The sequence below is a fragment of the Lampris incognitus genome, chromosome 10 (genome assembly GCF_029633865.1).
Source record: "Lampris incognitus isolate fLamInc1 chromosome 10, fLamInc1.hap2, whole genome shotgun sequence".
Classification (NCBI taxonomy): Eukaryota; Metazoa; Chordata; class Actinopteri; order Lampriformes; family Lampridae; genus Lampris; species Lampris incognitus.
This window is the reverse complement of record NC_079220.1, coordinates 48,525,240-48,552,139: the sequence shown is the minus strand read 5'-3', so window position 1 is coordinate 48,552,139 and position 26,900 is coordinate 48,525,240. Positions and strand designations below refer to the sequence as shown.

The 26,900-nt window shown below is 46.8% G+C and overlaps 2 protein-coding genes across 2 annotated transcripts in view; one reads left to right on the top strand and one right to left on the bottom strand.

The window, feature by feature from the left end:
• Positions 1–572: 572 nt before the first annotated feature.
• samd1a (sterile alpha motif domain containing 1a) lies at positions 573–11,637 on the top strand. Its single transcript, XM_056288512.1, has 7 exons — positions 573–1,140; positions 3,339–3,705; positions 4,460–4,602; positions 4,722–4,782; positions 8,154–8,238; positions 10,021–10,135; positions 11,376–11,637. Exons 1-7 carry the CDS (start codon positions 787–789, stop codon positions 11,520–11,522), a joined length of 1,272 nt encoding a protein of 423 aa, XP_056144487.1. The 5' UTR covers positions 573–786; the 3' UTR covers positions 11,523–11,637.
• A 2,767-nt stretch (positions 11,638–14,404) lies between these two features.
• Positions 14,405–26,900, bottom strand: part of LOC130119840 (very-long-chain enoyl-CoA reductase-like) — a 12,812-nt gene continuing 316 nt past the window's right edge. Inside the window, exons 2-8 of the mRNA XM_056288433.1 lie at positions 18,146–18,261; positions 17,774–17,879; positions 17,034–17,106; positions 16,896–16,939; positions 16,319–16,376; positions 14,958–15,046; positions 14,405–14,578 (exon numbers count right to left, since the gene is read on the bottom strand). Of these exons, the coding sequence (XP_056144408.1) occupies positions 14,405–14,578; positions 14,958–15,046; positions 16,319–16,376; positions 16,896–16,939; positions 17,034–17,106; positions 17,774–17,879; positions 18,146–18,261 (660 nt within the window). The remainder of the gene's footprint in view (positions 14,579–14,957; positions 15,047–16,318; positions 16,377–16,895; positions 16,940–17,033; positions 17,107–17,773; positions 17,880–18,145; positions 18,262–26,900) is intronic.

The window sequence follows — 26,900 nt, the reverse complement described above, 5'->3', positions numbered from 1 at the left end:
GAGGCGTTGTCTGCAGGAACAGTAACGGAGACGGGGCTGCAGCTGCTGACACGTCGGTTCACGTCATCGTGAACGTTTTTGTTTCACGACACCTTCAATGTCAAAATCTCTCAACCGGTGTAGACTGGAAGTCCCCCAAGTGTTCCGCGTACGAACTGTGGGAGGTCGCACACCGCGCAGGTTAGTGGGACTCGGGTCAGTGTGATCCCCGATTGCATCGAGGACTTCACGGTAGGGGTGGCGGTGGTGGTGGTGGGTGGTGGGGGTCTGGTTTCAGTATTGGGACAGATCGCCTCCGTGAGCAACATAATGATTGATGATGATAATGCGTCAGAAGTTGCTGAAGCCAACGGAGCACGTGAAAGATGGCGTGAAAGCGGCCTACCCCCGCACACGCTTTCGCCCCCCACCTGTGGGCCTCCGTACGTGGGCCCCCTGTACGTGGCCCCTTGGAGGTAAACGTGACGCCACCCTGCTCTTGCAAGAACGCGGAGGTCGAGCGCTTAGCGGGTCGTCATTTCCACCTTAAATCCCTCTTGTGGCGAAACTTTTTCTTTTTTTTCTCTCTCTCTCTCTCTCCTCCCGCTATCACGAGCGGTCTACCTTAAGCGCACACGCAACGCAGGCGTACAGCGAGGTTTCCGCTTCTCAGCCGGGCTGGCGGAGTCGGACCGCGGTTCACGAAAACACCGTCGGCACAAGGTTGACGCACCAGGACCAAACCGAACGAACCCACCGAGCCGGGGGGGGGGAGTGGAGAAAAAGAAGAAAGAAAAGAGAAGAAAAATGTCCGAATCCAAGTACCGCGAGTGGATTTTGGACACTATCGACTCCCTCCGCTCGCGGAAAGCCAGACCAGATCTGGAGAGGATTTGTCGAATGGTCCGGAGACGACATGGGTCCGAGCCAGATCGAACCTGCGCAGAACTCGAGAAACTGATCGCGGAGCAAACTGTGCTGAAAGTTAATTACAAGGGCTCGATTTCGTATCGGAACGCCGCCAAGGTCCAGAGGAGGAGCAGGAAAAAAGATGATATAACGACAAAACGGAATGTGGTGGAAGAAGCCAGTCATTCCGATTTGAGCAACGGGGACAGTGCACTCGGTCCCGCTGACCAAGATGAGACGGAGGATTTGGAGGTATAACGCGAGCACCGTGCACCGCTCCACCATCACGCGTCTCATCCCCTGATGTAGCGATATGATATCATGCCTAACTGACAGGTGAAACGGGCATGCGGTTAGTTTACGGCAGAAGCGGGGTGGGTTTTTTTCTCTCTCTCTCTCCTTCTCTCTCCCCTTCACAGGGAGTGGTGACGTGAGTAAATGCAAGTGCACCCAAAACTGCCGCAGACGGGGAGCGGCTGTACCTCGTACGAGCGCTACCGAGGTGGGGGAGAGAGAGGGAGAGAGAGAGAGAGGGCGAGGGAGAGAAAAAACACCAACAATGGAAGCTGCGAGTGCGGAGTAGACTATTTGACGGGGGCCTTGGCGGAAGATTACTTTTATCCGACGCCCGCCGATGTGACGAAAACAAGCGAAACGGGTGAAAAGTTGCGCCAGTCCCGTCCAGCGCGGCCCAAAGCCTCCATTAGCAGAAGCGAAAAAGCCGCCTTCCGAGCCCCGAAACTCCGCGTTGCGTTGCGTTGCGGGGGAGGGGAGGGGAGCGGATCGGCGGGCAGAGGAGAGGAGAGGAGGAGGAGGGGGTGGTGGGGGTTGGGTGGTGTGTGTGTGCGTGGGGGGGGGGTTTGAGGAGAAAAGTCTCACAAACATCATTGAACGTGCGGGACTGATAGGGGAAACGTGTTTGTTATGGGGAGGGGGGGAGGAGGGGGAGGGGGATTCTTAGAGGAACGAAGGCGGATTGTCGCGCGTCAGAGAGACTACACAGTCGTTCGGTGTGTCGCAGGAAACGTTGACCCGGCGCAAAGTCAAAGTAGGGTTGGCTACGAAGGAGGTAGCCGGCCGCTAGGAGTCGGCTACATCGGTCCGCGCGGCGGCGGCGGCGGCGGCAGCGGCGGCGGCTCGATCCGGGGAGCGCTCCGCGATACAAGGGAGGGAGGGGGAGGGGGGAGGTCTTCCGTGCGACTCCTGAACTCCATGCGCACTTCGGACGAAATTTATGGGGGGGAGGGAGGGAGAGAGAGGAGGGGGGGGCGGCAGAAAAACGCCTACCGTCGGCCTTTTATCTGCTTCTGTGTTAGAATTAACAAAACAAGGAGGCCTAACAACAGGAACGCACCCCAGCACGTCGGCAATTTGACGAGCCGACAGTCTGGGATCTGTTAGACCCCCCCTCCCCCCATAAAAAAAAACCACAAAAAAAAGAGAGAGCTCGCCGGAGAGAACAGGGAACAGTAAAAAAAAAAAACGGATCTGTCCGGCGGCCGTGGTCTTTTGTTAAAAGTTGGGATGGTGTGCACGGTACGATCGTGGCCAGATGCCATAAGCGGCTCTTGTTCGGAGGCGCGGGGCGGGCTCAGCGGCGCGCTCAGCGGCGCGCTCGCAGTCGGGCCGTGTCTTGGACACGCAGTCTCGCCCCACAAGGCTGCCACCTCGTCTCTGCACGCAGGCGGGCGGTCGTCGACAAAAGCCCCGGCGAACGACTATTACCCCCCCCCCCTCCCTCCCTCGCTCTCTCCCCCCCCCCCCAACAAAAAAAAACTAGTTATACACAATACATCGCATCTCGTTTCAGAGGCAACCGCGTCGAGAGAGCGAATGCGGTCGAAGCGGTGAACGGGGGTTTTTCCCCCCCTCTCGGAGCGAACATTTTGTGCAGCGCCGGCGGGGACGAGACGTTGCGAAGGCAATTTATTCACCACCGCCGCGGTCAAATTGCGACATCTGTAACGAGCGTGTTTCGCGTTGACGCTCTGCCGCCGGAGCGCACGCATGAAAGCCACGTCCCGGAACCGCGATAGGCTACACGGATCTAAAAAAAAATAAAAAAATTTTAGGTTTGTAAATAAAACGCTTCCTAATTATCCGAAGTAGACATGAAAAAAAATAATGCACGCAACCGACCTGCGTCCTCTTAGCACCGGTATCAGAAAATTATTATATCTTGTGAAGTTAACATGTGGTGTGGGTGTTACTAATGAACTTGATTTTCGCTGGTCGGCTCCGTCACTGAATTAAATACCGTTTCCCCCTCCCCCCCTCCAAGCTTGCTGTCAACCATATGTTGATCCGACCATAGATCAGGGCGCAGCTCAGCCCTGTGTCCACCTAATCACTCATGGTTTTTTTTTACTCATGCAATCCCATGTTAGAGAGCCTCTCGTCATATCTAATGGTTGGGAGTCTCACGTTGCCCCTCTGCTTCTGATTTGCAGGCGGACTGCTCTATGGCTATGGACACAGACAGTAATGCAGAGGAGGAGGGGGCTGATGAGAGCCAGGATGGGCTGAACAGGCCGTCTCCTGGCCGCGCGTTCCAGGACGATGCCGTGCAGTGTGCTTCTGCCCATGCCCTGTCCGCCCCCTGTTCTCCCTCCGTCCCCCGTCCTGCCCCCAGCTCCTGCTCCAGTCCTAGCCCCAGCCCTGGCTCCAGCCTGGACTGTGCCTCTGCCTGGAAGGCCGGTGGGAGGGCCAGCTCCTTGCCCCCCTCCAGCCCCAGGGCCCTCATACACAATGACTGGGCTTATGATTCTACTGTCTGCCCAGCAGAACACCAGCACCCAGGAATGCAGAAAGACAAAGGTATTCACACTGGCCAGAGACTCCATTATGCACACCCGACATATAGGCAACTGGAGCATCCTGTAATGTTGAAAATATGACATCTCTACTAACAGCTGGTTGAATGCTGGGTGACGTACTGGTCAACATTAGAAATACTTTTGCCTGGTGTAACCTCCACGAAGGGCGGCTTGGCACAGTTCTCCTGTTGTTTGATCCCAGCTCCTCCGTATGGAGTTTTCATGTTCTTTCTGCATGAGTGGGTTTCCTGCAAGAGTTTATTCTCATAGACTGACTTACATGTTAGGTGAATTCCAAACATTAAGTTGTCTATAGGTATAAGGGCGGATGGGTGGGAGCTGTGATGTTCCTGGCCACCTGTCAAGGGTGTCTTCCTGCCTGCCACCCAGTGCTTTCTGGAATAGGCCTCAGCCCCCCCCCCCCCCCCCCCGTGACCCTGAATTGGATTAAGCAGTTACAGTAGTGAAGGAATGACTAACCAACATACAGGCCAGCCGAGGAAAACAGCAGAGCACTATTCGTGAGACTAATGCTTCATCAGAGCACATATACATTATAGTCTGCACATTTTATATTAAACATATTTTTCTGTTTCATATTTCTTTCTTTTTTTGGGGAGGGAATAGTGATTTTAGAATATCTGCAAGATTTTTTAATTTTGGCTTTTTTGGGGGGGGGGCGTTGGCAAGTTATCAGTCATGAATAGACACGCGTTGCGTTAAGTGTTTGATGCAGTTGTTTCACTCCATATTAGCCGTAACTGTGAAGCCAGCAATGCAGCCTGTGACTACCAGTCCACATGTGCAGAAGAACACAGCGAAAGCGGAGGTTGAAGGGAGGACCGAGGACAGTAGCCTTTCCGCTGACCAGCTGGTCCCAGACAATGGAACAAGACCGGTAATTGGCCAATCAGTAACACGTGTCTACCGGTGGTCTCTTCGCTATCCTTTATCACTTTGTGCCCTAACTGACGTTTTTGTATGTCTGTTCCTCTGTTCCCTGCTCCTGGCCTTCAGGATGAGACCAGCAAGGTTTCTGATGGAAGACCACAGACACTGCCTCTGTCCCCTGACAACTGTGAGTTACCACTTCCTTTCTTTTTTCAGCCTTTAACGTCGTCGTTTAGAAGTGCTTCTGTTTAAAATCTAGTGATGTTTGCTTTATTGAATTCTGTCCTCAAACTGCTTTCAACCACAGAATCAGTGTTTCCCCCAGGTCGACTGCTTTGAAGGGCGGTGGGGGGGTGCTAACCCAATTAATTAAAATATTACAGGACATTTGAACCTGGCAAATACCGTAATACCTCCTCCTGGCCACTTGGTGTAGCCGCTGCCTTGAGGTTTAATAGTAGTCTGATTGCGACAAGGTTGTATGGAGTTGAATTAAAGATTTTTTTTTTGGCATTTTCCACCTTTATTTGATAGCGATAGTTGAGAGAGAGAGAGACAGGAAAGGAAGGGGAAAGAGAGAGGCGATGACATGCAGCAAAGGGCCGGGGCTGGATTCGAACCCAGGCCATTGCGGTAAGGACTCAGCCTTATGTGGTGCGTGTGCTACTATGTGAGCCACTGGGGCGCCCCATGGAGTTGAATTAAGTGTACATTTTTATTTACTTTTGCACCTAACCTTACCAATATCGGTGATGTAGAGCCAGGAGTATTTCCCCTCTGACAGCCCAGATGGGTCAAAGCCTGTCCTGTGCTTGTGTGTGTGTGTGGGGGGGGGGGGGGGGTGCAGCTGTATCAGCAGGAGAGCTGTTGGTGCTCTGCCCATGACGAGCTCCCCTCCCATCAGCAGCAGAGCTTCTAGCCCGGTTCAGGTTGGGTGCGTTTAAAAAGCAGATATTTTGGCCTGAATTTCCGCCATTTGGGGTTGACATCTGTTCATCTTTGGTTTTAGATGGATTACATTAATAAATTATTCTTGTTAGGAAGCTCTTATTGCACTTACAAGTTGTTGTCAACTCGAGTAACATTAAGTTCACTTCTACTCGGGTGTCCGGGTGGCGTAGCGGTCTATTCTGTTGCTTACCAACACGGGGATCACCAGTTCGAATCCCCGTGTTACCGCCGACTTAGTTGGGCATCCCTACAGACACAATTGCCCGTGTCTGCGGGTGGGAAGCCGGATGTGGGTATGTGTCCTGGTTGCTGCACCTCTGGTCGGTTGGGGTGCCTGTTCAGGGGGGAGGGGGAACTGGGGGGGAATAGCGTGATCCTCCCACGCGCTACGTCCCCCTGGTGAAACTCCTCACTGTCAGGTGAAAAGAAGCGGCTGGTGACTCCACATGTATTGGAGGAGGCATGTGGTAGTCTGCAGCCCTCCCTGGATCGGTAGAGGGGGTTGGAGCAGCGACCGGGACACAATTGGGGAGAAAAAAAATCTAAAATAAAAAACAAAAAACGTTCACTTCTACTGTCTCCTCTGCTCAGCTCTTGGTGAAACAACAGAGGAGAGAAACTAGCATGACCGTAAATGACAACAAAACGCAGTAGACACTCTCACACCGAACTGAAATGAAACGAGTGCACATAAATCAGGTAAATAACATCAATGAAATATTTTGTTACCTTCGCGGCCCCCCGGTCCCCCAAGGCAATACATAGTAGGGGAGACGCTGATATTTGTTTTAGGATTTGACGGCCTTCTTGTTTCGGAAAACGGTTTCCGATTAAACGGCACAAACGTCAACGGCAGGAGTTGGCCATCCCGGCACCTATTTTAAAGGACGTCTTATCATTTGGGCTTTTACGATTAGGCGGCTTGAAGGCCGTTCAGATGTTTCAAATACTTCACAAACTTACCCCACTCCATTCCACCAACTGTATGTTGCTCACTTCCAGTGACTGCTTTTATGCTGAAAGCTGTTCTCCTCCACCCTCGGAACAAGACTGAGTTCTGTGGGCGTTGCATTCAACTTACAACTGTTTTTGCGGAGCTGAGCTGTACGTTATGTTTCACAGCCTTTAATCATTTGAATTGATGACATGTTGCCCAATGCAAATTTGATAGCGGTTGCTGCTAATATCTGTTTGAAATAGTCCAATGTGCACCTCAAATGGTATTGCTCGGATTCAACCATTGCCGCCTGTTCAAGATGCAACCTTGAAAATCCCAGTTTTCATGTTACTCAGTGACACCTGGCGTGACACGGGTAATGGCACCTTCCCCGCTGCCAGACAAAAGACCCTGGTTGAAATCTTGAGTTTTAGCCACTGATATTGTAGTGTCTGCTGGTAAAGGTCTACAAAATATGGTCTGCTATAGCTGCTTGTCAGCCACAACAACTCCCCTTTTTCTTCAGACATTCTGCAGCCAGAGTTAAGATGTAAAATGCAATGTGGTTTATCATGATGGTAACCATTAAAATTATGATTCTGATATTCATGCACGAGCAATCATCTTAAAAACGCTCGTGATAGACAGTGTCAGAAATTACATTTGTTTGCATTTTAATTTTCAAAATTGCAGCTTTAACACGTTATTTTTAAAGTTACTCCACTAATCCAGCAAATATTACTTAGTTGTTAGCAACACGTATGTTGCTTACACTTGGCAGTCTGTATGGAAGTTAGTATGTTTAACATAGATATTCAGCTATTGGGCATCCGGGTAGCGTAGCGGTCTATTCCGTTGCCTACCACCATAGGGATCACCGGTTCGAATCCCCGTGTTACCTCCGGCTTGGTTGGGCGTCCCTACAGACACAATTGGCTGTGTCTGCGGTTGGGAAGCCGGATGTGGGTATGCGCCCTGGTCGCTGCACTAGCGCCTCCTGTGGGCAGTTGGGGCAGCTGTTCAGGGGGGAACTGGGGGGAATAGCGTGATCTTCCCACCCCCGTGCTACGTCCCCCTGGCGAAACTCCTTACTGTCAGGTGAAAAGAAGCGGCTGGCGACTCCACATGTATCGGAGGAGGCATGTGATAGTCTGCAGCCCTCCCCGGATCGGCAGAGAGGGTGGAGCAGCGACCGGAATGGCTTCGAAGAGGGAGGTAATTGGCCAAGTACAACTGCGAAGAAAAGGAGGGGGGGGATTCATAAAAAATTGTTAATTTTTTTTAGCTATTGGGCAATTGAATTTTCCCGCAAAAAAGTTAAATTCCTCAAAGGATCAGAGCAATTCATAGGGTAAGTCATTGCAGTGTATTAAAATGTGTGTTGTTATCACTGTGCCGTGTTGTTATCGACACAGTTCTGTGCGGTCTCCCCGTGGACACCTTTGTATAGGGCTTGCAAAATTTCGCATCCATCTCCTGTGTAATGTGTTCAAACTTTCTGATGGTGAGCAAAGGGTTGTCCTATGTTAAACAAAATTAACAGACACGTTACAGCTAATCAATATTCAGCCTTTTCCCCGGTGCAGCCCTTCGATTGCAGCCTCACTGTAATAATAGGATCATCTCCAGCAAGTTTCACAGCCGTTTGTTTCCCTCCCTCTTGGTGACAGGCGTCAAGTTCAAACAGAAGATAGACATCGCCTCCTTCACGTCTGCTGAAGACGGCGTCATGAACGGCGGGAAGAGCGATGACCTGTGAGTATCTTGCGGTTAAGAAGGAGACTGGTCCCTCCGACCACCACGGTCTCAACAGATTGGTCAAATCCCATAATGCACTCTCTCCGCTATAGTTTGACACCCTAACCCTCTGCCTCTCTCCTGCATATAGATTCTCTTAAATACTTCAGCTGTAAACCTTTAAAGCTGCAATCTGCTACTTTCCGCCATAAATAAGCAGGTCTTTTATCCATTTGAATCGTAATGATGAAGTGGCAATTCTGTTGGACAGGCAATTGATTTTATGGCAGAACAGTGGTCTCATATAGTTTGATGTAGGCGGCAGAGAGAAATAGACCTGTTGCAGCTGAATTTCTCAGACTATAAACCAGGTGTAGCAGCCATTGTCGCCTGTGTGCCGTCGGCTCAGCAGTAAACAGCTCCTGTCCTTCTGAAAAATGGCATCCTTGGTCGTCCGGGTAGCGCAACGGTCTGTTCTGTTGCCTACCAACATAGGGATCCCGGTTCGAATCCCTGTGTTGCCTTCGGCTTGGTCGGGCGTCCCTACAGACACAATTGGCCGTGTCTGCAGGCTGGAAGCCAGATGTGGGTATGTGTCCTGGTCGCTGCACTAGTGCCTCCTCTGATCAGTCGGGGCGCCTGTTCAGGGGAGAGGGGGAACTGGAGGGGAGTAGCGTGATCCTCCCACGCGCTACATCCCCCTGGTGAAACTTCTCACTGTCAGGTGAAAAGAAGCGGCTGGTGACTCCACATGTATTGGAGGAGGCTTGTGGTAGTCTGCAGTCCTCCCTAGTTCAGCAGAGGGGGTGGAGCAGCAACCGGGACGGCTCAGAAGAGTGGGGTAATTGGCCAGATACAATTAGGGAGAAAAGAGGGAAAAATGGCATCCTTGGGGACCAAAGTTAACACAGGCAGTCTAACGTAATTAAAACTTCATCAAACTGTATCATAACACTGTTCCACAACAATATTGATTGTCTGTCCAATAGAAGCAACGCCACATCAGCATCTTGTTCAAATCTAGCTAGAGTTGTTCCCAACATGTACATTTGCCACTGCACTCATGTTTGTCCTACCCGGTCAAAAGATTTCAACAGCAGGGGCGTCCAGGTAGCGTGGCGGTCTATTCCGTTGCGTACCAACACGGGGATCGCCGGTTCAAATCCCCGTGTTACCTCTGGCCTGGTTGGGCGTGTCTGCCGTTGGGAAGCCAGGTGAGGGTATGTGTCCTGGTTGCTGCACTAGCGCCCCCTCTGGCCAGTCAGGATGCCTGTTTGGGGAGGAGGGGGAACTGGGGGGAATAGCGTAATTCTCCCACACGCTACATCCCCCTGGTGAAACTCCTCACTGTCAGGTGAAAAGAAGCGACTGGCGACTCCACATGTATCGGAGGAGGCATGTGGTAGTCTGCAGCCCTCCCCGGATCGGCAGAGGGGGTGGAGCAGCAACTGAGATGGCTCGGAAGAGTGGGGTAATTGGCCGGGTACAATTGGGGATAAAAAGGGGGGGGGGATAAATAAACACATCGGTGGTAAACGGAGACTAGAGAGTGTCTCCAACACTGGTAAAGATGGTAGTTAGTGTTATATAACCTGACTCCTTTTATACAGATGGATAAAAGGCACGGATTTCGGCTTTAAGGCACATGGACAATTTTTTTTCAGTGATAAGGGTCACACCAGGAGAATTAAATGCCATGGATAAGCTTGAAAAGACAATGAAGGAGGACATTACTTGGTGCAGAAAAGCCGATTTTCTGGTCACGGTTCTTCTAACTCCCTTCGCCCCTTTTCTCTCTAGCATTGTGAAAAAAGAAAAGATGAGCCAAAACTTGTTGCAGTGGACTGTGGCAGACGTGGCCAGTTACTTCTCAGCCGCCGGATTCCCTGAGCAGGCCGTGGCTTTTCGAACGCAGGTGAGTGCGCTGCCTACTAAGTACACCTGGTGGACTCAAACCGCGTGGTCATGAGTGCCATATGTAAGTGTGCAAGTTTCTGATTTCGGATTTAGATTTATTTACAGCAACATGGTGGCGCAGTGGTTAGCGCGGTCGCCTCACAGCAAGAAGGTCCTGGGTATGAGCCCCAGGGTAGTCCAACCTTGGTGGGTCATCCCGGGTCGTCCTCTGTGTGGAGTTTGCATGTTCTCCCCGTGTCTGCGTGGGTTTCCTCCGGGGGCTCCGGTTTCCTCCCACAGTCCAAAGACATGTAGGTCAGGTGAATTGGCTGTACTAAATTGTCCCTAGGTATGGATGGGGGTGTGTGTGTGTGTTTGTCCTGTGATGAACTGGCGGCCTGTCCAGGGTGTCTCCCCGCCTGCAGCCCAATGACTGCTGGAATAGGCTGCAGCATCCACATGACCCTGAGAGCAGGATAAGTGGTTCAGATAATGGACGGATGGATTTATTTACTCTAGACCACACAAATCGTGGTATGGAGTACAAGCAAAACAAAACAACAGTACAATAGTAAACGACCAGAATAGATTTTTAACACACGCTGAGTCGTTTAAAGAGAGGCAGAACGTTACTCAAAAAGGCGCCTAGTTTACATACTGTCCTTGGTGTATCTGTCTGAAATCATGATACGAGTTTAAGCATAGACACATCTACTCCAAAGTCCTGTACATCACTATGCCAGCTGATTTAACTGAGTTCCCTCCCGAGTGGTCAAAGATACACTAGACGCTGAAATCAACTAGTAGTTTTCGGTAGGAATAACACACAGCTTTCTCAGTAGCACATAGTTGCAAAGTCACTGGTTTACTGTGTAGATATATAAACTCAAGTGCTGATCAGCCAGTTGCTATCTTTAGCTAAAATGTGCTAGTTGCAAAGCAGCAGTTAAGCATATCCCATGACCCTCATCAATTAATTACTGTACAGAAACAAATTCAGACGGGTCTCTCAGCAGTCCGCTAACATTCTCTGGGAGCGTGTCTGTGTTCCCTCCACCCTGTTTCATTGAACTTACCTAAACTCAACCCTGTTTCATTGAACTTACCTAAACTCAACCTAACCTAGCTTAACCTGACCTCAACTTCTACCTAACCTTAACCCAACACTTACCTTAACTGATAGCTAACCTGTTCGATAGCAAACCCACAGGGCCGAGGGAACATAGGGCTGACCTCCATTCTCTTCCTGATCCTCACAGGAAATTGATGGGAAGTCCCTCCTCTTGATGCAGCGCAGCGATGTGTTGACCGGCTTGTCCATCCGGCTTGGGCCTGCCCTCAAAATCTACGAGCGTCACATAAAAGTGCTGCAGCGGACCCACTTCCTGGAAGATGAAGACCTCTGAAGCGGCCGACCCGACATTGGCCCTCACTGCCGACGAGCAAGCGCCGCCGCAATGACCCCGCCGTGCATGCAAGTGTTCCTTCTCGGAAGGGTATCGCCCATCTCCACGATAGCAGGGAAACATGGGGGGGGGGGACTAGTAGGGTGGGGGGTTGGGGGGGCACGGTGACATTCACTTCGGTCAATGAGAATGACCAATTACTTAAAAGAAAGTCATCCTATTGTACCTCTCATTGTGGTCCTCGAGGAACGATTATCATTTCACCCATCTGGCCCATGCGCTTGTCGATTATGGAATACATTTTTACGTCCTTGGTTTTTAAAATGGAGGAAGACTGAGCTTTTGGGAGACTGGGGGTACAGCCACTGGAATAAACTCAGCCTTGCACCAAGTGGACCACCTACAGACTAACAAATGATTGGGAAATGGAGAATGGATGGTTACAGCGCTGTCCCAGTTAGGCCCGTAATAGAAATGGTGAGCCAGTCGCTTCTCTGACAATTGTATCGATCCTTATAACCTAAAACAGAACCTACACCTCCTTGTCTAATCAGAAAGGGTGTCTGTAAGTTACTTTGACAAATGAAAAATATAGGCACGTCTGGTGTGCATTTTCTTTTTCTCATACGATAAGGTGAACTGAATTTCATCAGGAAGTCATCAGTAAGTCACATCTCATCCATCAAATGTCAACAAAGACTGACTCTTGACTTATTCGTCATGCCACCAAATAGCTGCTGATGTAGAACATTCAGATATAACCAGTATGATGTTGTGCCACCTTCTGGCAAGGGAAAATATTATTTTGGGCAACACTTTATAACTACCCAAATGAAGCATTAGTCAAGTGTTAGTAACTACTGAATTCATCATTTGTAAGGCAAGACATGCACCAATGGTTAGAGTGTGTTAATATATGTTTTGTAAATACTTGTTAATACTGCAATTCATAATTAATTCATACACACATGTACATCTAAATAGTTTGTTAATCATGTACTTACACTTTCTATGATCCTTTTTGTGAGTGTCAAGGTACTGCTGGCCTTTCAATCTCATTTGTAAGGCATAGATAGTCCTCACTCTAGATGAGGTCATGCAAAATACTTAACAACTAGTAACTGTCTGAATTAATCATGAATTGCAGTATCAATAAGTATTTATAAAACATCTGTTAACACACCAACCATTGGTGCATGTCTTGCTTTACAAATGATGAATTCAGTAGTTACTCATACTTAACTAATGCTTCATTTGTGTAGTTGTTATGAAGTGTTGCCTTATTTTTTTATTCTTTATTTTTCTTCATCTTTCTTAGAAATTCCTGCATTCCATCCTAATATGATTGTTTTTTGAGACACAGATGCAGATGGATGCTACCAAAAAATGGTGTGCAGCCAAACAGTATCTACCTGCATACACACGCAAAAAAAAAGAAAAAAGGAAATTGTTTTTTGTAACACTGAACACGTTTTAAAAGTTAACACAGCGGCACTATTCCCTTTTTATGGAGTAGGGAACTTGATCAAATGCAATATTCTGTGTTATCAACTTCTAATAGTTTGTCAGTTGTGTGTTTGCATTCAGGTTGTGGTCCAAGCCAGCCATTTGAAAATGTATCATTCCATATAATGTATTGCACATCTGTAATGTACCTCCTCATTTTTTTTCTTCGTTGGTGTTGACACTGCTCCCAGGGAGCATATAAATAACAAAGCTCTTGTCTCTCTTTAAATTTCCTTGTGTGATATTTATTACCATCCCATCGATAGTTAGCCTTGAAAACAATAAATATTTCAATGGGTCAGTGTCACTGTTTGAAACCCAATCATCAAAGCCTGAGGGTGTGACAGTGGCATGCCGCCTTCACAGTAAATTTAATATTGCCAACAAGGTAGCTACTACAGATACAAGTGACCTACTCACTCCAAACACTGTAAGTCTATTTCAACAAAACCATCCCTCATTTTATCTATATTTTTTTTCTTCTGCTAATGTCATATTCTGAGAAAAGCTTGCCTGGGTTAAATAGGTGCACTACTGAATTTCTACTTGTAAATGTTATTCCTATGCAAAGGATAAATTTGATCCCAAATACTGGAGATCCACTCCTAACTCCCATAGACCAAAAGAAGAGAAAAGACGTTCTTGCACTCCCCCCCAAAATGGAGAATGTGAATCTGAGAGTTTACAAGCCGACACTGCTGGAATCAGGGTGCAAAACCCCCAGTTCAAAAGTGATGACGCTACGGCAATATGAAAGACACTTGGTTGTAAAAGTTCAGAGACAAAAGATGGAGACCACAGACTCAAGTATCTCTTTCTCGTTGTGGAAGGAGGCGCCATGTTTGGGCTGGTGTGGCATTGCAGGTGCGAGTCTTGATTGCGTCATTTTCCATCTTCATGAGAAAGCTGTTGATGTTAACTGGTTAGACCAGCCTATGTTGTGGAGGCAATGTGAATACTTAAAGCTGAGGGACATTCTCAGTTTGAAGAGATTTAAAACTAACAACAAAGCCATGTAAAAAGGTTAGCGTTTTTTCTTTTTCCCCCCTCTTAGGTCTAGAAGTCACATTTAAACACATCAAAAAAATGTTATTAAGTTAAGACTCTGGTGAATTTAAGTCTAAGGGGTCCAACTGGCTCTCACAGTTGGTGACCCGACCATCTGAGTCACTGTAATCGAGCTGTCACTCCCTGATATGGTGTGACAACTGAGTTTGTGTCACATGTGGTCCTCATGATTTCCATCTGTCTGGAAGGCCAGGACACAAATTTTTATATCCAAACTGGGAGGCCCCACCCGGCACAGCGGACAAGGGGCTGATCAGTAAGGCGGGAGGGAAATTAGTGTGTGCAACAGCCGGTCTCATCTCCCGTGTTTACAAAATAAATGGCAGTATGGAGGAGCGCAGGGTTGGGTAATCTCGGAACTCCTTCAGGTAGCTCCGGTGCTTGCTTTTGGCCCATATTGTCATCTGGATGAAGCCCACGATGGTGAAGAAAGCCACTGGGACACACTGGGTCATCACCGTGAAGCCCACCCAAGAACCCAGCTGCAAATGGGACATTTACACCAATGAAAACACAAACATTAAAGTACATTCATAGGTGCAGTAGCACATAACCAGTAGATGGCAGCAACACTGCATCCGTAACTGCACAGAGAACGTGAAGGGCTACAGTATTGTGTATTGTGCTTTAAGTTGTCGGTGTTTATGTGTATTACACGCAGGGCGCTGGCCACATTGCAAGGGATCAAATTCTGTTTAAACTCACTGTGAAATAGAAAATTGCAAGAATGAAATGTTTTGAAAGGCAAAAAAAAAGTTCTTGGAGATGAGGCCTCTGCTCTATTGCATGGATCATTTCCATCTACAATTTATTCATTCAACCCCCTTAATTTGAAGACAGATGATTAACGAATCTGCTCACCTCGTATGTATAGTTTGGACAAGACACCAAAGCAAAGATCCAGGTGAAGGGGTTCTTGGTTGGACGTGGAATCTTCTTCACTTTGGAACCTGGGATGTGTGGTTAAACGAGACACGGCACATTAATGTACGCCCTTGAATGGTCGGTGTGTTGCTTACGTACGATGGTGACCTAGGAAAGCAAATGAACTCTTGTGTGTGTTGTTTAAAGGTAGAACGAGTAGGATTTTCTTAAGAATCAGTGTGTCGGGGTCCGCGGTGGTGTAGCGGTCTAAGCATCGGCTTTGTGTCGATGCAGTTGCCCACTGGAGACGGGGGTTCGCGCCCCCGTCTCGGCAGATCCGACCGGACTCGGTGAAGCAGCAATAATTGGCAACGCTGTCCTCGGGAGGGGGGCGGAGCCGGCTTGTGTTCGTCACATCAATGCGTCTCTGGGTGAGTCGGAAAAAAGCAGTGGTGAGGCCTGGAGTAGCCTTGTCGCGGAAGTGGCGAGGCGTCTCCTTCGAGACTGCCGGCCGGAGAGATGCAGTTGGCCAACGCATGCGGTACGAGGGTGGGAGTTTCAACTAAAATAGGGATCGATTGGGAGAAAAATTGAAAAATCAGAAATAAATTTATAGAAAAAAGAATCAGTGTATAGACTCATACATAAATAATCCCTCAATCATCACTTATGACCCACTAGACGTGTGTGGCGGTGCCTATCTGCAGAGACCTTGTCCTCCGCCTGCATTTCCTTATTTTGCAGTGAACGGGACGTATCTGGGCGTTAACTGTGGTATTACTGGAGCTGACCAATAGAATGAGGCTGACCAATAGGAATGAGGCTGACCAATAGGAACGAGGCGGGGCGGAGGGATTCATGTGTTCCGGCAGAGCGGAAGTTATTAAAAGAGTTCCTTATTTAGCTCAGTTTGTCTCACGTACATATATTTCCTTTGCAAACACGGCATTAACCTCTGGTCAGCAGGACTCTATAAAAACATAGCGACCAGGTGCCAGGTCGAGGAAGTTACGACAATGGCGGACACAGCGCCGAAAAGACACAAATATAGCGAGGCGAAACGCCAGGCGGACAGATCTGGGTTTGGCTTTCACCCGCTGGTGAGCACTGAAGGAGAGGACGGTGTCTTGCCTAGAAGTGCCGTGGGATTCATGATAACGTGGATGAAGAGCGACGCGGAGTTAGCCATTGTTCTGGCAACTGCGGTCAGGGGGCGTGTCCTTCTGGTGACGTTGCGCCGGGGAGGCGGGGCCAACTTTGAATGTCGTTTACAAACCGCAAGCAACAAATCCTACTAGTTCTACCTCAAAAGAAAAAGAAGAAGCTCTTGCCTGTGGCAGCGGGGACAGACAGCTCACCTGGAGGTTTGAGGTTACGGAGGGTAACATGAATGGAAAAATTTCCAAGTTGGCAGAACTGGGGGGGATATAGACACGCAAATATGAGCAAGCTAGTATCAATCTTTTCCCAGCTAAGCAATCAGAAATTCTCTTCTTGACCAATAATTCCAACATGTATAAAAGTTCAACCCATATATTTAATATGTTCCTTTGCCAGTCCTATAGCCTTCTTAACAATACTCACTGTGTCTGTAGTGCATACTAGATACCCACCATTCACACTTTTTATGGTATAGTTTTCAATCTGTGAAAAGACATTTATTTTTGCCCTAGGTCGCTTTAGTCCCTTTGCCCAATTTATATTCCCAGTTACACAGATTTTCTTAAATTTTTAGGTACCCTTTTCTGGATGATAGATATGCTTTGCCTTCCTACTTCAGAGTATTGTGATATTGTACCCCTCCGTCCATTGTGTCTTTTATGTGAGTATCACAACAGGTCAGATTCCTTGTGCATGCAGACATATACATGGTTATCTAAAAATAATAAAATAAAATAAACAACGCATTTTAACACAACTTTCTAACAGACTTACCAAGAAAATGTAAAGGGCGGGGTTTACCTGCTGCTGTCCATAATCTGTGGACATGTGGCCCAAGAAAAGGGGGATTTAGTCAATGTTGAAAACCAGCAAAGACTGTTTAAGTGATCTTCAGAGTGATTTCCTACTCACAGGGTGGGGTGTAAAGAGGGTGGTTGATGTAATAAGCCATCCAGGCTGCAAAGCACCAGTAATAGCAACAGATCTGAAATAGCAATGGGACCATATTAAAGGCAAACTCTCCAGATAGACTTCCATGTTACATTGGAATCTAAACAAGAACACGCTTTAGAGTCACAGCATCAAATAATTTACCAGACTCAAAGGTCAAGTTATTAAAACACATAGTGACAACTGTAGCACCAGTGTAATTGATGGATTAACTTGCATCTCATCTGTATCTGAGCAGTGAGTTGGCCAGAAGGAAGGGAACAGGATAACTGCCATGCCTTTCCTGATGTTTTATTCTGTATTTTGACTGTATCTTGTTTTACTCTATTGCATTTTATTGACCTTTTTATACATGTTTGCTGCAATTATCTTTATATAATACTATAGGTTTTGCATAGGGAATTTTTTTTCTTGGACTCGGGTGTTGCTGCATTTAACATGCATTCACCACAATAGGCATACAACACAACTCACCACATTCTATACATACACACTCTCAAAGTGACAAACTACAAACAACATATTGCAAACCCTGCCCAATAGGTTTAGAAATAATAAAGAAAAAAATACATGGTTTCATTTTCTGGTTGTATTTTCTCCTTTCAAAGAATGCGAACCAACACTCGTACCAATGTGTGTGCTTTCACATGCACAAAAAAAAAAAAACTGAATTCATTGTAAAACTCATATATGCCTCCCACCTTGAAAATGTTTCGGAGTGGCATGGTTCCGTGGAAGATTCGATGGACGAACAGCGTCTCCAGGATTCTCTTGATGTAGTGGAAGGAATGACACATGCAGGCCAAGCTGCGGCGAGTGGAGACACAATATTACAGTAGCATACCCATCACAGTTAACATGTTAAGCTTTGACTAATACATTGAAGCCCCCCCCCCCACCGTCCTCCTCCTCCTCCCCCCGGCAGCCCATGGCGCTCGGCCCTGACCCTGTGTCAACATAGTTAATACGTTTCAGCCGTTGTTGCCGTGTTAACTGCAAAGCCTGGGATTGTGTGATACATGGCGGTGGGATAATGGCAGATCTTTGTGAGTGTCGTGTAAGCAGACACTCACTGCACGACCCAGTGTTTGCTGCTGGTGAAGTCATGCTTGGGAGCGTAGATGAACGGCAGACGGAAGTAGAACATCAGGTAGATGAGCAGTGGGCCGACACACTCCGTCAGAAACACCTGAGCGGATGGAGAGCAAACAGGTAAAACAATAAGCAGAGTAACTATAACCCGAGTGCTTCTCCCCACCTTTGCAGTTAGGGCATAGTAGTACTCAAACATGCAAACGGAGGTGCTACGGACCAACAGTTTAAAAAATGACGTAATCGAGCAGAGCAGCTAGCTGACTGTTGGGTTCAAGCTATGTTTTTACTTTTTTAATCCGTCTGTTAAAGCAGATAATTGTCATGTTATTGCCTATGTTGCCCTGACTAACCGCAGAGCAGCGTTAGCCGCAGAGCAGCATTAGCCGCAGAGCACTGTTAGCCATAGAGCAGTGTCCCCTGCAGGGGCAGATGATGTCAACTGCCTTGTTCAAGGACACATCAGTAAACTGGCAATATCTGGATCTCTGATAGAATCACAACCCCCCCTCCCCCCGGTTGTCAGTCCAGCCCAACATGGACAGACTAGCCCAGTCCCAGTCCTCGGAATTTCTAAGTGGTGACCTTCTGGTTGCTGACTAGCCTCTCTTAGCGCTGGTGTAGCAAAGAATAGCAACAGTATGATTACGCCCTCGTTATACATTTTGAGCGCACCGCCTACTGCCATATGAATGTAACAATAACCAAATTAATCACTTTCAGATCTGGAGAAGTAACTTCTCGATTACAGGGATTTCTGTTTTCACTTTTTAGAGAAACACATACAATGACTTTCAAGAAGACATTTATCAATGGCTAAATTCCCACCAACGGAAGAATAAATGAGTAAATGGAAAATCTGACTCAGATAGATGAATGAAACTATCCCTTTCAATTGGCAAACTAGAATTTATCCCCCAGTTGGCGATGGTATAAAGGAGTATGAAATCAGATGAGAGAAGGCAGGATGCTGTGAGGTAATTGAAAAGTTTGTAAGGCTTAAAATGAAGATGTCAGATTATTATTATTCGACATTAACTCTTATTAAAGGCAGCAGAAGTGACTCAAGCCTACATGAGATGATGTGTCTGATTCAGTTCAGCTGGAGGCCAAAGAGGAGCCGTGGAAGGCTTACTCACAGGGAGTCGAGGTTGCCAGGCACCCAGTTACCCAGGCTGCGGTGGTTCTTCGCCGATGTCGCAACAGGTTGTATGTAGCGTACCCTGGGCAAAGCTGCCCGGGTTATTCTTTGCAAAAGTCAGATGCTGGAAGTCGGTGAAGTCTTTGTAGTTCCTGGGTAAAGACTGCCTGCAGGATCTTGGCAAGAATCAAACGTTGGTAGGCGAGGTGGTCTTTGCTGCATTGTTCGTCTGGGCGAAACTACTACTACTGCTACTTTTGGCTGCTCCCGTTAGGGGTCGCCACAGCGGATCATCCGTTTCCATCTCTTCCTGTCCTCTGCATCTTCCTCTGTCACACCAGCCACCTGCATGTCCTCCCTCACCACATCCATAAACCTCCTCTTTGGCCTTCCTCTTCTCCTCTTCCCTGGCAGCTCCATATTCAGCATCCTTCTCCCAGTATACCCAGCATCTCTCCTCCACACATGTCCAAGCCATCTCAATCTTGCCTCTCTTGCTTTGTCTCCAAACCGTCCAACCAGATCTATCCCTGTAATATAATCATTCCTAATCCTGTCCCAATGAAAATCTTAGCATCTTCAGCTCTGCCACCTCCAGCTCCGCCTCCTGTCTTTTCGTCAGTGCCACTGTCTCCAAACCATATAACATAGCTGGTCTCACAACCATCTTGTAAACCTTCCCTTTAACTCTTGCTGGTACCCTTCTGTCGCAAATCACTCCTGACACTCTTCTCCACCCACTCCACCCTGCCGGCACTCTCTTCTTCACCTCTCTTCTGCACTCCCCGTTACTTTGGACAGTCGACCCCAAGTATTTGAACTCATACGCCTTCATCGCCTTTACTCCTTGCATCCTCACCATTCTGCTGTCCTCCCTCTCATTCACGCATATATATTTCGTCTTGCTCCTACTGAATTTCATTCCTCTTCCCTCCAGTTCATACCTCCACCTCTCGCTACAGATCACAATGTCATCCGCAAACATCATCGTCCACGGAGACTCCTGCCTGATCTCATCCGTCAACCTGTCCATCACCATTGCAAACAAGAAAGGGTTCAGAGCCGATCCTTGATGTAATCCCACCTCCTCCTTGAACCCATCTGTCATTCCTACCGCACATCTCACCACTGTCACACTCCCCCCATACCTCATACATACCCTGCGCCACTCCTACATACTTCTCTGCAACCCACAACCTCCTCATACAATACCACACGAAAGTCCAATAATAATCTGCTACACTGATTTTAACTGATCCGACTCGGTAAAAATAATCTGAAAATAATTTCGTTGGCCGGATGGTAAAACTCCTGAAAATTATCACACACGAGACTTTCTTTGTCGTGCAAAAATTTATCAAAGCTTGGCTTACTCGGTTGAAAGGAGATACGGAACTGAGGCTTGCTCAAAAAAAAAAAAAGAGAGAAAATAATAATAATAGTTGATAAGCACACACCTTGATAAGAGGAAAAAAATGTAAGTAGAAAAATATAAGAAAAGACTTGGAAAAACTAATCTGAGAAGAGTCTTTGAAAGAAAGTATATGTATATCTATATCTATCTATATCTATCTATACATATACATATATACATATATATATATACACACACACATATATATATACATATATATATACATACATACATATATACACATACATACATACATACATACATACATACATACATACATACATACATACATACATACATACATACATACATACATACATACATACATACATACATACATATACATAATATCTTAACTAAACAGAATGGGCGAACCTGGCTTTTTATTCATCCTTTGCCCTGGGTGTTTTCAGAGGCGGTATGGGTGACTTTCACAGCGGCATCGAGATCCGCCTCCCCATTGATATTCATTCCGTGATTTTAGGGGAGAGGATTATTTAATTCAGACCATACGCGCAAATATCACATACGCAGCTTAACACCATTGTCAGTCGATAGTGTTTCTAAACACGGGAACTGTCTCATAGCGTGTTGCATAGCACACCAAGAGAACATGTGATTAAACAGTAATCGCTCTGTCACTTTAAATACTCCTCCAAAATTATATTACTAACAAAACTATACTATACTATCAGTAGATACTATACTATCAGTAGATACGTTCTATACTATCAGTAGATGAACTGACGTTTATTAACAACTCTGATTACTATCTGATAAAAATACAATCTTATACGAGACTGCTAACTAAATAATATCAACAAGATAAAAATGAAAGAAAATAGCAAATTCAAATAACAGAAAGCATATTGTGTGACCCCGAGAGGCCGAACCACCTGTGGTCAGTAGATGACAGTATAGCGACATGATAGAAATCCAGTTAAAATCTTAAACCAATATCTCAGTCATTGTTCATGACCTTGTTTGCTGACTAATATCAGCTGGATTAGACGTCGTTATGTCCAGATTAACTGATTCAACTTCCTGTGATTTTCTGACCTGGAGCATGCATAAAGAAATTACCAGAGGGTCCAACAATTAGTTCACATCAATTCAGACGTACGGAAACAAAGAGAGATACATGGAAGGCCCCTAACGAATGTTGTAGTTTACGACTTTAAGATAGGTTTACTAGCACTTGGCAAGGTCCAGAGAGGTTTTGAGAGTGTTTATGTGATCATGTGTTTGTGTGTGTGTGTTTGTGAAGGAGAGAGAAAGAGAGAGAGAGAAAGAGAGAGGGAAAGAGAAAGGGAAAGAGAGATGGAATGAGAATGAGGTTTGAATTTTTCAATTCAATTCCATCCATCCATCCTTTATCCAAACCGCTTATCCAATTTAGGGTCGTGGGATGCTGGAGCCGATCCCAGCAGTCATTGGGCAGCAGGCGGGGTGACGCCCTGGACAGGCCACCAGTCTATCACAGGTCCGACACATTCACACCTAGGGACAATTTAGTATGGCCAGTTCACCTGACCTACATGACATGTAGGTCACCCGGAGCACACCCACGCAGACACGGGGAGAATATGCAAACTCCACACAGAGGACGACCTGGGATGACCTCCAAGGTTGGACAACCCCGGGGCTCGAACCCAGTACCTTCTTGCTGCGAGGCGACCATGCTAACCAATTCACCACCGTGCTGCCTCAATTCAAGTCATTTTCCTGATAAAACAAAACTATATTCAACCTTGAATATGTAGCAATATATGTAATGGGGCATAACAGGGAGTGCAGAAGAGAGGTGAGGAAGAGAGTGCAGGCAGGGTGGAGTGGGTGGAGAAGAGTGTCAGGAGTGATTTGTGACAGAAAGGTACAAACAACGGTTAAAGAGAAGGTTTATGAGACGGTTGTGAGACCAGCTATGTTATATGGTTTAGAGACAGTGGCACTGATGAAAAGACAGGAGGCGGAGCTGGAGGTGGCAGAGTGGAAGATGCTAAGATTTTCACTGGGAGTGATGAAGAAGGACAGGATTAGGAAGGAGTATATTAGAGGGACCGCTCAAGTTAGACGGTTTGGAGACAAGGCAAGAGAGGCAAGATTGAGATGGCTTGGACATGTGTGGAGGAGAGATGTTGGGTATATTGGGAGAAGGATGCTGAATATGGAGCTGCCAGGGAAGAGGAAAAGAGGAAGGCCAAAGAGGAGGTTTATGGATGTGGTGAGGGAGGACATGCAGGTGGCTGATGTGACAGAGGAAGATGCAGAGGACAGGAAGAGATGGAAACAGATGATCCTCTTTGTGACCCCTAATGAGAGCAGCCGAAAGTAGTAGTAGTTGTAGTCATAGTAGTAGAAGTAGTACTTTATTACCTGTGGGGGGAAATTCTCTCTCTGCATTTAACCCATCCTAGCCGAGCTGTGTAGCTAGGAGCAGTGAGCAGCTGCCAGCTGCCCACCAACTCCAGCTCGTCTTGCCATGCCTCGGTCAGGGGCACAGACAGGAGTATTAACCCTAACATGCATGTCTTTTCGATGGTGGGGGAAACCGGAGAACCCAGAGAAAACTCACCGAAGGCACGGGGGAAACATGCAAACTCCACACAGAGGACGACCTGGGATGACCCCCAAGGTTGGACAAGCCCGGGGTTCGAACCCAGGACCTTCTTGGTGTGAGGCGACAGTGCTAACCACTGGGCCACCGTGCCGCCCAGTAGTAGTAGTAGTAGTAGTAGTAGTAGTAGTAGTAGTACTACTAGTAGTAGATGTAGCGCCATATGGCTACAATATTATTAACGCTCTTGTTATACATTTAAGGGCACCACCTCCTTTTTAGGAATTTAAGATAAGCCAAATTAATCAGTTTCGGATCTGAAGGTTTAAATTCTTGATTACAGGGATTTACACCTTTGCTTTAGAGAAACACACAGGCAACGACTTTCAATCATAGAGCCATGTATTAACAGCTAAATGTCTACTGACATAGAATAAATAAGTAAATGAATAGATGAAAGAATAAATGTATAAATGGAAAATCAGAATCAAATAGGTAAATGAAATACCAAACAGAGCTTATCACTTAGTCTGGCGATGGTATCAGAGGGAATGTGATTTTCAGAAACACCAGAGACGGCGGAGCACCGTAAAAAAAAGGGGGGTTAAAGTATTTCTAAGGCTTAAAATGAAGAACTTAGACGCTATTCAACATCGTCTCTTATCAGAAGAAGCAGACGTGATTTTTGGGCCTACTTGAGATGGCGCGTCGCTGTAGAGATGATCTGGTCCAACTGGAGGCCGAGAATGAACCCGTAGGGGAGTCAAGGTTGACAGGAAAGGAGGTCCAGCTGTGGCGGGTCTCAGCTGATGTCCCACTACAGGTTGTGTGTAGTGTACCCTGAGCTAAGCCACCTGGGTAATCCCTGGAGAAAGTCAGATGCTGGGAGTCGATGAAGTCTTTGTAGCTCCTGGGCAAAGCCTGCCTGGAGGTTCTTGGCAAACCGTCAGCTATTGGTCGGCGAGGTGGTCTTGGCTAGGACTGTGCATCATGTTCTTCATAAATTTTATGTCCATTATAATTCTGTTATCCTCTTTCAATGTTGTGTTACGTAAATTGTGTGAACACAACATCCATTGCACGCTGTCCATCTTGGGAGAGAGATCCCTCCTCTGTTGCTCTCCCTGACGTTTCTTCCTATTTTGTCTCCCTGTTAAAGGGTTTTTTTGGGAGTTTTTCCTTATCCGATGAGAGGGTCTAAGGACAGGATGCTGTGTTGCTGTTAAGCCCACTGAGGCAAATTTGTAATTTGTGATATTGGGCTATACAAATAAAATTGATTTGATTTGATTCGATTTGCTACACTGACTTTACTGATCCGACTCGGTAAAAAAACAATCTGTAAGTAATTTTGTTGGCTGGGTGACAAAACTTCCAAAAATGATCCCCGGCAAGGCTTTCCTTGTGATATATATGAAGATGAGCAAAGCTTGGCCTACTCGGTTGCAGAGAGATACAGGACTGAGATTTATTTTTTCAAAAGTAAAATTGACGCGTGCACACCTTGGTGAGGGAAAAACGCAAATATGGTAAATATAAGAGAAGTGGAAAATTAGGACACGGCTCTAAGAAAAACTTAAAAAGGGAACCGACTTAAAACACACACACACACACACACAAATTGTTTGAACAGGGGAAGACTTTAGAAGTGCGCAAGAAGCAGTCCGGAGTCTGGAGAGTGGTAAGAGTTGTAAGCGAGTCAAGAATGCAGAGTTTTTTTCTTTTTTTTTCTCAAGAAGAACCAGAACAAAGGCTGATTTGCCTTTTTATGGTCTGATGTTCATTCCATGATTTTAGGAGAGAGGATTTTTAAATTTAGACCAAACATGCAAATACACATTCCTCATTGAAACCATAGTCCATCCAGTCGTGGGCCCCTAAACCTGGAGAGAGTGTATTACAGTATGTTGCATAAAGCAGCGACAGAACATGCTATTAAACCACAATCATTCTGTCACATGAACTCCAGAATGGTATTCCCCATTAACTAAACCAGTGAGATGAGTTCCTGTACGATTAGTAGATGAACAAAAGTTAACTAACAACTCACTGACTATCCATCCATCCATCCATTATGCAAACTGCTAATCCGAATTCAGGTCGCGGGATGCTGCAGCCTATCCCAGCAGTCATTGGGCGGCAAGCGGGGAGACACCCTGGACAGGCCGCCAGGCCATCATAGGGCCAACACACACACACACACACACACACACACACACACACACACACACACACACACACACACACACACACACACACACACACACACACACACACATTCACACCTAGGGACAAGCTAGTATGGCCAATTCACCTAACCTACACGTCTTTGGACACAGACGATGACCTGGATGACCCCCAAGGTTGGACTACCCCGAGGTTCGAACCCAGCACCTTCTTCCTGTGAGACGACCGCGCTAACCACTGCGCCACTGTGCCGCCCCTACTCATTGACTATCATACGATAAAAATATGAGATGACTCCAGAATAACATCAGTAACATAAAATGAAGAAAAAAATAAATAAAGCGATAACAAAATACGGTAAACAGAATATAGTTTGACCAGAAAGACTTAACCGCCTATAGCGTCACTAAATGGCAGTATAGTCACATGGCAGGAACGCCTTTAAAACCTTACATTAATCTCTCAGACAGTTCGGGTGGTGTATTGATGTGAGTTTAGACCGTTGCTCATGAAGCTGGCTGAGTAAAACTGGCTGGATGTCTAAATCCTTAACCAGTTAATTCACACACAGACACAAGGAGAGCTACGATTTATGGCTGAAGATAAGTTCTTAGCATTTGGCCCAGTATAGACACATTTAAGTCTGCGCACGTGTGTGTGTGTGTGTGTGTGTGTGTGTGTGTGTGTGTGTGTGTGTGTGTGTGTGTGTGTGTGTGTGTGTGTGTGTGTGTGTGTGTGTGTGTGTGTGTGTGTGTGTGTGTGTGTGTGTGAGTATGAATAAGGACAAAGAGACAAAAGGGAGAGAGGGAGGGAGGCTTTGAGATTCAAATTGACCCGCTTAAGTCACTGTCCTGTCTCCACCGTAATCTGAAGGTGGGAGTTTGGGTTTTATCATGGAGACGAGACTAAAGCTCGAGGGTGGAAGGTTGGTCGGGTGGCCTCGTGTCTCGCTGTTGAATGTGGTACTCGCCCTCCTGGTGAGTTTCTGTCTGCGGTCGCTTGGGGAAAGTTGTTGACTGGTCTCTGTGTGGGCTGCTAATCATGACAAGAATATGGAGTCTCTCATCTGGTTGATGTCAATTTGGCACGAGATAGACAGATAGATAGATAGATAGAGAGATAGAGAGAGAGAGAGAGAGAGAGAGAGAGAGAGAGAGAGAGAGAGAGAGAGAGAGAGAGAGAGAGAGCGAGAGAGAGAGCGAGAGAGCGAGAGCGAGAGCGAGAGAGCGAGAGAGAGAGAGAGAGAGAGAGAGAGGAGAGAGAGAGAGAGAGATGGAGTCCTCGCTTCAAAAATATCATCCCAGTCTCCATCATATGGTGGGGTGAGAAAGTCGTACTCTAAAAGGAAAGAGTTCTTGTCTTGTGTGGAAGTGGGATTAACCCGTCTCCCTGTGATCGGCAGTGAGGATAACCTGAAAAGGTCGTTAATTGGTCCCA